General features: G+C 42.7%; 1 protein-coding gene across 2 annotated transcripts in view; it reads right to left on the minus strand.

Annotated features, from left to right (window-relative positions):
- The window catches only part of ASCC1 (activating signal cointegrator 1 complex subunit 1), a 357,683-nt gene that overhangs the window by 234,444 nt on the left and 110,305 nt on the right, over positions 1–12,934 (minus strand). For both annotated transcript variants that reach the window (XM_069753318.1, XM_069753319.1), the window contains exons 7-8: positions 10,203–10,339; positions 8,908–9,027 (exon numbers count right to left, since the gene is read on the minus strand). In XM_069753318.1, coding sequence (XP_069609419.1) covers positions 8,908–9,027; positions 10,203–10,339 — 257 coding nt within the window. The remainder of the gene's footprint in view (positions 1–8,907; positions 9,028–10,202; positions 10,340–12,934) is intronic.

The following is a 12,934-nucleotide window of genomic DNA, read 5'->3' on the forward strand; positions in this document are numbered from 1 at the left end:
TTTCATTCTCCAGCAGAACTTTGCACCTGTCGACAGTGGCAAAAGTACTAATACTTGGTTTAAAAACAACAGTATCACTGTGCTTGGCCAGCAAACTCACCTGACCTTAACCCCATAGAGAATCTATGTTGTATTGTCAAGAGGAAGATGATAGACACCAGACCCAACAATGCAGACGAATGAATAATAATAACAATCATTTTATTTCTATAGTGCCAACATATTCCACAGCACTTTACATTTTAAAGGGGACTTGTACAGAAAATAGACATTACAGCATAACAATAAACACATAGATCAAAACAGATACCAAGAGGAATGAGAGCCCTGCTCGCAAGCTTACAATATATGAGACTGAAGGCTGCTATCAAAGCAACCTGAGCTTCCATAACACCTCAGCAGTGCCACAGACTGATCGCCTCCATGCCACTCCGCATTGATGCAGTAATTGATGCAAAAGGAGCCCCGACCAAGTACTGAGTGCATTTATTGAACATACATTTCAGTAGGCGAACATTTCACATTTTAAAATCATTTTTCAAGCTGCTTTTATAAAGTATTCTAATTTACTGAGATAATGACTTTTGGGTTTTCATTGGCTGTAAGCCATAATCATCAACATTAACAGAAATAAACACTTGAAATAGATCACTGTTTGTAATGACTCTATATGATATATGAGTTTCACTTTTTGTATTGAAGAACTGAAATAAATTAACTTTTTGATGATATTCTAATTTTGTGAGAAACACCTGTAAAGTGACCCGATACGAGTTACGGCCATCACCTTTCAGGGCTTATCTACAGCTTTCTATAATGCTGTAGATAGGCCCTGGATTCGACCTGCAAGAGTAGAAAAATATATTTTATTATACTCACCTGCAGGGTGGTTCGGTCCGTTGGGTGTTGCAGGTCCTGGTCCAGTGCCTCCAATCTTCTTGCTATGCCGCCCTCCTGCTTGCTTCATGGCTCCCCGTCATCGTGCTCCTGCGCAGGCATACTTATCTGCCCTGTTGAGGGCAGAGCAAAGTACTGCAGTGCGCAGGCGCTGGGCCTGTCTGACCTTTACCGGTGCCTATGCACTGCAGTATTTTGCCCTCAACAGGGCAGAGAAGTATGCCTGCGCAGGAGCAAGCAGGAGGGCGGCATAGCAAGAAGATGTGAGACGATGGTCCAGGACCTGCGACACTCATCGGACATTATAGAATGCTGTAGATACGCCCTGAAAGGTGGTGGCCGTAAGTCGTATCGGCCAAACCTGGTGACAGGTTCGCTTTAAATATGTACATTGGACAGACACATATGTAATCCACATCAAAACAAAACCTCAAAGTGCAGCAAAATAATCAGTATGCTTTCCATAAAATAAAGCCAATATTTTACAAATTCAAGGAACCACAATTTGTTTTTGACTCTTTAATTTTAAGATGTTGTTACAGCAGAGCAACTACCAAATTAAACATATAGCTGAAAGAAGAGAACCATATACGGTATATACTCGAGTATAAGCCGAGATTTTCAGCCCATTATTTTAGGCTAAAATTGACCCTCTCAGCATATACTCGAGTCATTGTCCCAGGGGTCGGCGGGGAAGGGGGAGCGGCAGGAGTGGCGGCTGTCACATCATACTCACCTGCTCCCGACATGGTCTCTTCACTTCCCTGCTTCTCTGATGGTCTCCAGCGCCCGCAGCTCTTCCTGTGTTCAGCGGTCATGTGGTACCGCTCATTAAAGTAATGAATATGGACGCGACTTCACTCCCATAGGCGTGGAGCGCATATTCATTACTTTAATGAGGGGTACCATGTGACCCCTGAACACAGGAACAAGCTGTCAGCGCCAGAGACCATCGGAGAAGCAGGGAACGTGCCAGGATGGGGTGAGTATGACGGAAGAGGGTGAGCCATGTGATATTCACCTGTCCCCATTCCACCGCCGGGCTCTGTCTTCCACGTTAGTGCGTGCCCTCTGCCTGAACAGAGAGTACACATATATATAAAATACTAAACATGTAGTGTGCATTTACCAAACTAGCAAACCTATAATATAATGCACAACTCATAGAAATATAGTAAACATAACTTTATTAATCATACAAGTAATCACAAGACATAAGTAAAAGGGAAAAGCAAAAAAAGTGGAAAGAAGTACGGGATATCACAGGGACCACAATAACGTATATTATATAATCAAAATAAAAGGTAAAAATTATCTACATAGATACAAGAAATAATAATAACAACATTGGTATCCACGGAATGTAAAAGTGGGAATTATAGTCTGTAACGGGGGTATTAATTATCAAAAACCACATAGATAATGGTAATGCCACAGGGTATATTTATCCAAAGATTTAGGTAATACCAGAGTATATGAACAGAAATATAAGTAAAAGACCATAGGTAAAAAAAACCATATATAAGTCATAAGCTATGTGCACACATTATTATAGCAGCAAAATGCAAATTATTTAACTAGCAGCATAGCATAGATATTGCACATTAAGTCCATCTGGCAGTGAATAGGAAGCCCCCTGCACAGCAATATAATCTAAATAGTGGTACAATGTAAACACTATTACAATAGCACAAGTGTGCTCTGAAAAGTCTAAAGCCCGTACATCAGACAAAGACCTAATTGTATAAGCAGTGGAATACTCAACTGTCTAAGTGGTCCTGTGGTGACCCGCACCCGCCCGACGCGCGTTTCGCCTGAGCTTTGACGAAAGCTCAGGCGAAACGCGCGTCGGGCGGGTGCGGGTCACCACAGGACCACTTAGACAGTTGAGTATTCCACTGCTTATACAATTAGGTCTTTGTCTGATGTACGGGCTTTAGACTTTTCAGAGCACACTTGTGCTATTGTAATAGTGTTTACATTGTACCACTATTTAGATTATATTGCTGTGCAGGGGGCTTCCTATTCACTGCCAGATGGACTTAATGTGCAATATCTATGCTATGCTGCTAGTTAAATAATTTGCATTTTGCTGCTATAATAATGTGTGCACATAGCTTATGACTTATATATGTTTTTTTTACCTATGGTCTTTTACTTATATTTCTGTTCATATACTCTGGTATTACCTAAATCTTTGGATAAATATACCCTGTGGCATTACCATTATCTATGTGGTTTTTGATAATTAATACCCCCGTTACAGACTATAATTCCCACTTTTACATTCCGTGGATAACAATGTTGTTATTATTATTTCTTGTATCTATGTAGATAATTTTTACCTTTTATTTTGATTATATAATATACGTTATTGTGGTCCCTGTGATATCCCGTACTTCTTTCCACTTTTTTTGCTTTTCCCTTTTACTTATGTCTTGTGATTACTTGTATGATTAATAAAGTTATGTTTACTATATTTCTATGAGTTGTGCATTATATTATAGGTTTGCTCTGCCTGAACAGTCAATGCAGTGACCCAGAAGACACAGCGGCACGTAGCGGGGAGAACAGGGATATGCGAATATCGCAAGTGCTGGGGGCCAGAGCCAGCGGCGACTCCCGCACTTGGCCCCCATAGAGTGCCGGTGTCCCAGCCTGCTCAGGACACCGTCACCAGACCCGTAGCGACGAGAGGTGATTATGTCATTTTTTTTTTAATCGCAGAAGCAGCATATGGGGCATATTATTCTATGGAGCATCTTATGGGGACATCAACCTTTGTGCAGCATTATATGGGGCATAATAGTCTATGGAGCATCTTATGGGGCCATCAATACTTCTGCAGCATTATATGGGCCATAATATTCTATGGAGCATCTTGTGAGGCCATCAACCTTTGTGCAGCATTATATGGGGCATAATATTCTATGGAGCATCTTATGGGGCCATCAACCTTTGTGCAGCATTATATGGGGCATAATATTCTATGGAGCATCTTATGGGGCCATCAACCTTTGTGCAGCATTATATGGGGCATAATATTCTATGGAGCATCTTATAGGGACATCAATCTTTGTGCAGCATTATATGGGGCATAATAATCTACGGAGCATCTTATGGGGCCATTATTAACCTTTTATGCAGCATTATATGGGGCATATTTTAATATGGAGCATCTTATGGGGCCCATCATGAACATAGAGCATTATATGGGGCGTATTTTGTTTCTAGCATCTTATGGGACCCATCATGAACTGTATGGAGCATTATATGGGGCTCCTGATTCAATATGGATATTCAAAAACATTTAACCTACTGATGTCTCAGTGAATTTTACTTTTATTGGTATCTATTTTTATTTTTGAAATTTACCAGTAGCTGCTGCATTTCCCACCCTAGGCTTATATTCGAGTCAATAAGTTTTCCCAGTTTTTTGTGGCAAAATTAGGGGTCTCGGCTTATACTCGGGTCGGCTTATACTTGAGTATATATGGTATGATATTAAAAAATATTTAAAAAATATTTTTAAAGTATTATAAATCATTAAAATACAAATAAAAGAATGGCACAAAAACAGATATAGCAAAGTGTCCAGTAGGGGGGACCTAGTCCTATCCAAGGTGAGCACTTCACCCAATTATAATATACAGTAAATGTCAATGGTATCAGCAGGTATAGTAAAATAAGGTGCATAGGTTAAATAACCATGTTACCCATGTGCTGGCATTTACCTAATGTTGTAGGGTCAGGGGATATTTTGCAAGGGTATTGTGCAAATAAGCAGTATGAATGTGCAAAAATAATGGCTTCAGGTAAGTTAAACAAATGGGTGCTTAGATCATCCCACAGCACAACAATCAATCCACAGATCGCACACAGCAGTGTATTGTAAATAAACTGAAATATAGATAAATAGCTCTATGCAATTAACAGTCATTCTAAAAATATAGAGAAGTTTACCTGAGCGCAATAAACCACTGAACCAGGGAGTTAGGATATATTAGGCATCCCCCCTCACCCAACGCCCATTTCACCCTTAGCTTCTTCCGGGGACGTCTGAATCTGGTTATATGTAATTTGTTGTTTTTTCATGTGTATGGGATATTTTTATATATAAACTGCTCAAAAAACTAAAGGGGACACTTAAACAACAGAATATAACTCCAAGTAAATCAAACTTCTGTGAAATCAAACTGTCCACTTAGGAAGCAACACTGTTTGACAATCAATTTCACATGCTGTTGTGCAAATGGAATAGACAACAGATGGAAATTATTGGCAATTATCAAGACACACTCAATAAAAGAGTGGTTCTGCAGGTGGGGACCACAGACCACATCTCAATACCAATGCTTTCTGGCTGATGATTTGGTCACTTTTGAATGTTGGTTGTGCTTTCACACTCGTGGTAGCATGAAATGGACTCTACAACCCACACAAGTGGCTCAGGTACTGCAGCTCATCCAGGATGGCACATCAATGTGAGCTGTGGCAAGAAGGTTTGCTGTGCCTGTCAGCATAGTGTCCAGAGGCTGGAGGCGCTACCAGGAGACAGGCCAGTACACCAGAACAACCCAGCAGCAGGACCGCTACCTTAGCCTTTGTGCAAGGAAGAACAGGAGGAGCACTGCCGGAGCCCTGCAAAATGACCTCCAGCAGGCCACTAATGTGCATGTATCTGCACAAAGGATTAGAAACCGACTCCATGCGGGTGGTCTGAGTGCCCGACGTCCACAGATGGGGGTTGTGCTCACAGCCCAACACCGTGCAGGACGCTTTGCATTTGCCATAGAACACCAGAATTGGCAAAGTCACCACTGGTGCCCTGTGCTCTTCACAGATGAAAGCAGGTTCACACTGAGCACATGTGACAGACGTGACAGAGTCTGGAGACGCGTTGAGAGCGATCTGCTGCCTGCAACATCCTTCAGCATGACTGGTTTGGCAGTGAGTCAGTAATGATGTGGGGTGGCATTTCTTTGGAGGGCAGCACAGCCCTCCATATGCTCGTCAGAGGTAGCCTGACTGCCATTAGGTACCGAGATGAGATCATCAGACCCCTTGTGAGACAACATGCAGGTGCGGTTGGCCCTGGGTTCCTCCTAATGCAGGACAATGCCAGACCTCATGTGGCTGGAGTGTGTCAGCAGTTCCTGCAAGATGAAGGCATTGAAGCTATGGACTGGCCAGTCCCATCCTCAGACCTGAATCCGATTGAACACATCTGGGACATCATGTCTCTTGAACTCCACAAAAGTCATGTTGCACCACAGACTGTCCAGGAGTTGGCGGATGCTTTAGTCCAGGTCTGGGAGGTGAGCCCTCAGGAGACCATCCGCCGCCTCATCAGGAGCATGCCCAGGCGTTGTAGGGAGGTCATACAGGCACGTGGAAGCCACACTCACTACTGAGCATCATTTCCTTGTCTTGAGGCATTTCCACTGAAGTTGGATCTGCCTGTAACTTCATTTTCCACTTTGCTTTTGAGCATCATTCCAACTCCAGACCTCCGTGGGATATTATAGAACCAAAAACACATGGGCTACTTGCATAGTGAACAAGTCTGTAGAAACCTGTGGGATATTAGTTGTGATTTACGTTGATCATTTTTAGGTTTTATTGTTCTCAACACATTCCACTATGTAATGAATAAAGATTTACAACCGGAATATTTCATTCAGTGATATCTAGGATGTGGGATTTTAATGCTCCCTATTTTTGAGTAGTGTGTATATATATATATATATATATATATATATATATATATATATATATATATATATATATATACTGTGATGCAGTGACCCCTGTTACAGCTAGGGGGTGCCGCATGTGCTCTTCAGGATATGCATGGAGGCATATCTGTGGTTATAATTGTTGAACTAGCCACCTCCCACCTATGGGAGTGGTTACAAGTATATAATGTGACCATGTGGTCACATGGGAAGAGATGGAGGGACCTGAGTGGTCTGTGTGCCAGGTCCTGGAGGGCCTCTGTGTTGGGAGGTCCTGGGAGTAGGACTAGTTCCCTGAAGAGCACATGGGGGAGGCCTTGGACCTGGGGGCCTGTGTGTTGGACGGTCCCAGATGGGGATAGACGTCTTGAATAGCGCACAGAGAAGACGCGTGTGCAGAGTCCGTGATTGCACTGCGTTTGGGGAAGCTACAGCCCGTCTGAGGATCTGGACTGTCAGGTGGCCTGGTGAGCAAGGCATTGCCTGGGACGGTGATCCCAGTTCGGCAGCTTCCCTGAGAGAGAGAGTACTGACAGGAGTCAGCGTATGGAGCAGGAGCTCCTGGAAGGTAACCCAGCGTATGGGAAACCGTGCAGTCACCCATGGTAACTGAACGGAGTAAGGTCCAGCATGATTAGAGACTGCAACCGTAATGTCGTATGTTGGTGCCTGTTGTGCTCCATGGACATTAATGAACTGTATGGCGTGCGGTCACCCACGATAACTGGACACAGAGGTTCGGCATGTTTAGTGACCGCGTTTCAAAGCCGTATACTATGATGTGAAGATTGATGTAAAGACTGTTTGCTTGTTGTTCATATTTCTGTGGCTTATGACTCCACAATAAACCACATGGACTGTTAAATTGAAAACCCGTGCCTAAGTGCTTGAATCCCGTGCCTAAGTGCTTGAATCCCGTGCCAAGCGAGTGTCCCCCAATACACTCAGTAAGTGCAATCTTACAATACATATCATATATAAAGAATTCAGAAATCTCCATGCCTTTACTTTAGGTGGCATTTGGAACAAATTCTGCAAAGTGCTGCACTGCAAGTTGTACTTAATGAAAAAAAAACCCAATTAAAGGGTAACCATCATTTTAATTTGTATTTGATATATCAATAGTACACATGAAAATAAGCAACTTTGTAATATATATTATCAGAGAAATGTGCTGCGTTCTCTGCCAAAATTGATTGGTCATTATCAAATTTCTCACTTCTGAGGTAAAATCTGTATTCTGTGAAGACAGACTTTGCCATTACTGAGATAGGAGATGGCGGCTGCTACTGATGAGATTCTATGAAGATGGGAGGGAGGAGCAGGAGGGAACAGCTCTATCTCTAGCTCCTCCCTACTCCCATCTGTGATGCTAGCCACTACTCACAGAAAAGTCGTGAGGTTTGGGTAGTCACTCGCAGCTCAGCACACCCCAGCTTCTGATTGGGCTGCTGAGCTGTCCATTACCATACTGACAACTCAGCACGCCCCAGTCCTAGATTGGATGTCTGGACTGCCACTCACTTCATCCAAACACACTGATAGGTGGAATCGTCTACGCAGAATCTTATTAGTATCAGCTGCCATCTCCTATCTCAGAAATGTGAAAGTCTGTTTTCACTGAATGCAGATTTTATGTCAGAATTGAGAATTTTGATCACGACTAGTGATGAGTGAATATACTCGTTACTCGAGATTTCTCGAGCATGCTCGGGGGTCCTCCGAGTATTTTTTAGTGCTCGGAGATTTCGTTTTTCTTGCCGCAGCTGAATGAATTACATCTGTTAGCCAGCATAAGTAGATGTGGGGGTTGCCTGGTTGCTAGGGAATCCCCACATGTACTTATGCTGGCTAACAGATGTAAATCATTCAGCTGCGGCAATAAGAACTAAATCTCCGAGCACTAAAAAATACTCGGAGGACCCCCGAGCGTGCTCGAGAAATCTCGAGTAACGAGTATATTTGCTCATCACTAATCATGACTGATCAATTCTGTCAGAGAAAGAAGCAGATTTCTCTGATAACACATATTACAAACTTGCATATTTTTATGTGTACTATTGATTTATTAAATAAAAATTAAAATGACGGTTATAGTTTAATATAAAGAGTTGAATAAGTTTGTTATGCACATTGTGCACTGGTGAATTACACCGTCTTACAGCACAGAGTTGTATTCACTGCGCCTTTAATCATAGACATATAATCAGGCAAAACAAGAAACACATTGGGTAGCAGTGAAAGGGGGGAGAAAACCTGGGGAATAACCAACCTTTCTGATCCATCCTTCATCTGAACCTTAGCATAGAGGACATCAACCATTGCTGGATCATCATTCATATATTCTATTCCAGACACTTCCACTTCCAAAGGTTTCCCAGCGCAAATTTTACTTAAAATGAAATAATAAAATGTACAAAGCATCACTGACTATTTAACAATTTCAAAAAACATTCCATACTTATATATTAAATGGAAAGCGTTAAAATGACAAAGACCCGGCTGTAAAGACAACTAAATGCCACTTGGCTCTGATAGACCTACCGATATAAAACTGGGCACAGATGTTGGCAGCCAAAGGTACACAGGATTACGGTCACAAATAACCCTGGTGCATCAGTGCAGCAATTTACTCCCACTGATAGACTGAATCAGGAGATAACCCCCTACAGCTTCCGATGGCTGCTCAATTGTTAACGAAGATAACGCTGCTTCCTCGCTTTATTATCCTGTCTTCCTCCTCCCCCATAGTCAGTGTGTCCCTGTGATGTCAGGTGCACGTCCAGGAAGGTCACGCCTGCGCATTACGACTGCCGTCGCTCCTCTCCACTGTTCTGCCCTTCTATTGGCATTGGCTTCCCTTTTGTTCTGCGCAGGCGCCGGAGGGTCACTGTAACTTCCGCTCCAAGTGTTCTCCGGCATGTCGAAAAGGTGCACGCCTGACTTCCTTCCTCCCGCCCTGCATAGTAAGCATGTCATTTGCACCTTTTCTGCGTGCAAGAGAACACTTGGAGTGGAAGTTACAGTGACTCTCCGGCGCCTGCGCAGAAGAAAAGTGAAGCCAATGCCCTTAGATGGGCAGAACAGTGAAGGGGAGCGATGGAAGCTGGATTGCCCATTCGCGGGACTTCTGGACGTGCACCCGACGCATCAAGGTCATAGTCACTATGTGGGCGGAGAAATATAGGATAATGAAGCGAGGAAGCAGCATTATCTTTTGGGAACCTCCTCCCCAGCCTGAAATAATTCATTTCTATAAAGTAATAAAAGATAATTTGCCACAACAAATCATCATCCCTGAAGGATATAAGTAGGACAATTTTTCAGCAGTCTATACCATGTGTGCCCAAATTAATAAGTCAGATCGCTCAAATGTGGTGACAGATTTACAGTTATTGAGGGAGCAATCAACAGGTCGCATGATAGGAATGCCCTTTAAGAGGAAGAGTTAAAAACTGCAGCAGCTGTCATCTGACTATATGGTATGCAAGAGGTCCCAGAAATTGTCTCTGTTATAAAAGTAGCTATATATAAGGAGGAAACCCATTTAAGTAGCAATATCCTTACTCTAGAAATTCTTCTTTGCAGCTTTGTAGAAGTTGACAAGCCTGAGTCACTTCATTCTCATTAAGCAAAACCAAGGTCCCAATTGTCAGATGGAGCTTTGCAGGATTCTGGAAAATGGAGCTTTCCACGCCGTGGTCCTATGTAAAACAAAAAAATAATAAAGCTTTATAATTATTCTGCATGCCACTCTTATCAATATCCGTTCTTCGTGCACAATCAGTTCTCAGAATAATATCTTTATTACAGAGATGTACATCTGCATTCATTAGACACAGCAAAAAACACAGTTTTGAAGATGTCATTGCTGACAATGCGACCAACCTATGGACAGACAGCGTCAGGTACTTTGAGCTTTATACCAGACCAGTATTTGTTACTATAGAGCACATGTGTCAAACGCTGGCCCGCAGGCTTATCACATTTGGCTCACGTGGAAATACCTGCAGGCTGGTAATATTTGGCAAGCAAGTGCCCTGTGTAAGGTTTCTTGCCACCTCTTCCTCAGACCACCCATTGTACTGTCCAATCAGAGAAGAGAAGTCCCAGAAGGTGACCAGACAAGAGATGCTTCTGTGAAAGGATAGATAAGACCTTTCTTCTGTATATAGTAAATCCCCAACTAGTGATGGGCAGTCCGGCTCTTTTTGAATCCTAAACAGATCCCTATTAAATATGTGTTGACCAAAGGTGAAGGCCCCACCAGTTGTCGAAACCACGTCCATGTGTAGCTAGCCAATTAAATTGACGAATGAGTGGGGTTTCATCACAGGTGGGAGGGGTTACGTCTGCGGAACTTGGGAATTATACGCCCAGTGAGAACCATTAAGAGAATTCAGTGGCTCTTACTGGGGTGCCGACTCTTTGTCTCGGATCATACACGAACGACCCATCACTACAAGTGACCACAGCTTGCCTCTGCTGGGAGGAAGGGGCAGGAGAATTGTACTGCTCTTGTGCCATTCAGAACCACAGCCGCGATTCCTCACACGTACTGCTCTCCTGGGCTGAACATTACAGCACTCTAGGTTAGCTTACATTTTCATTTCATACCACTTGTTTTTTCCTTTGCTACATTCTTGAGGCTTTTGATGTCAGTCTTGTCGAAGTGCTAGTGTGCTTAAGTTTGACTTGTTTTCTTCAAGATCCAAAATTTGCCATCTTAAAAGGCACCAGAGAAAGCCACCAGCCTCACCCTGCCTTCCCCCTCATCCTTCTCTCTCCCGTACACATGTTCTGTAGCACAGCACATACAGTAGGAATGGGGTCCTGCATAAACTGCCTGAATCTAGTGCTCTTCCCTGTGAGGTCACTCACCCCTGCGCGAATAGTGACTGTGGAGCTCTGTGCCATAAGGGGTAATGGCATTTCCCTGGTGTCATACCTGAGAGGAACCATTTCAGCTACACTGCAGTGCCACAGTCATCTTGAGAATCAGGAGGTGCCCGGTTAAAATGACAAGTCTTCACTCACTCCATGTGACTGCACACTTGTGAATCCTCCCAGCATACACTGCTTGCTGTGGGAATTCTCCGCTGTCAGCGCCGAGAACAGCGGTCACATGACCACAAGTATGCGATAATCAAACTCCTGCCCAGAACCTGACTAAGCTGTTTCCATCTCCGTGCAATATACTAATATTGAGCATGCCAAAAACAATCTAGTCAGGTTCTGGCCAGTAGTTTCCATAATGCATACTTGTGGTCACGTGACGGCTGTTCCCGACGCTGACACCGGAGAATTCTCACAGCGCTAAGTGCATGCAGTGGAAGGATTCACAAGTCTGGCGTCACACAATAACTGCAGACTTGTCATTTTAGACCAGACAACACCGTTAACCACTTCACAACATGTGACGTACTTATATTTGTTGATAAGGAAAAATGTCATCAATTGTAGACATTGTTTTAATAAATATCAAGGTCGGCCCACGACTTTGTCCAAGTTTTTAATTTTGGCAACCTGTGTATTTGAGTTTAATAATAATCTTTATTTATATAGCGCCAACATATTCTGCAGCGCATTACCGTTTAACAGTTTCAAACACAACAGTCATAAGTAACAATGTTAACAATACAATCATTCAATAATTAAAGCAAAATAGGACGACCCTGCTTTAGCCATACGTCCGAGGTTGGGAACTCCTTACTAGAATTTAATAACGTATAACTTGCATTTTAATGGCAGTATTCTATGTCAGTGAAATGAGCCAAAGGAAGCGACAGCTGAATGTTTTACAAATGAAGCATGATTTATGGCAATGAGTTAGCACTCAGCTATGTTGTATAAGAAGCAAATTTATGAGCCTAAAAGTGCATTTATTAATGCACAGTACACAAAAACTCTAAACGAGAAAAAGGCTCTGAAGCTCCTGAAGGTTCGATTACTGCAAAAAGAGGCTGGCTTATATAACGCTGGGTATATAACCTTCAGATTCCAAATATTTTCATAAAAGTGGAGGGTTACATAGTGACGGCTTAAAATATAGTCCGACAGCTTTGTTACTTCCTAAATAACCAAGTGATTTCAGAACTAAGTCCCAGTAAGATCGGAAAAGATTTTTCCACCTTTTTTTTTCTTTTTTTTTAAAGATATCCAAAGGCTTTTTACCAAAAAGAGTTGTTCATGTTCTTTTAACATCTTGATAATCTACTAAATAATTGTCTAAGGGTCACTTCCATCTTTCTGTCTGTCTGTCCTGTCTGTCACGGATATTCATTGGTCGCGGCCTCTGT

This window comes from Ranitomeya imitator, chromosome 2 (genome assembly GCF_032444005.1).
Source record: "Ranitomeya imitator isolate aRanImi1 chromosome 2, aRanImi1.pri, whole genome shotgun sequence".
Taxonomy (NCBI): Eukaryota; Metazoa; Chordata; class Amphibia; order Anura; family Dendrobatidae; genus Ranitomeya; species Ranitomeya imitator.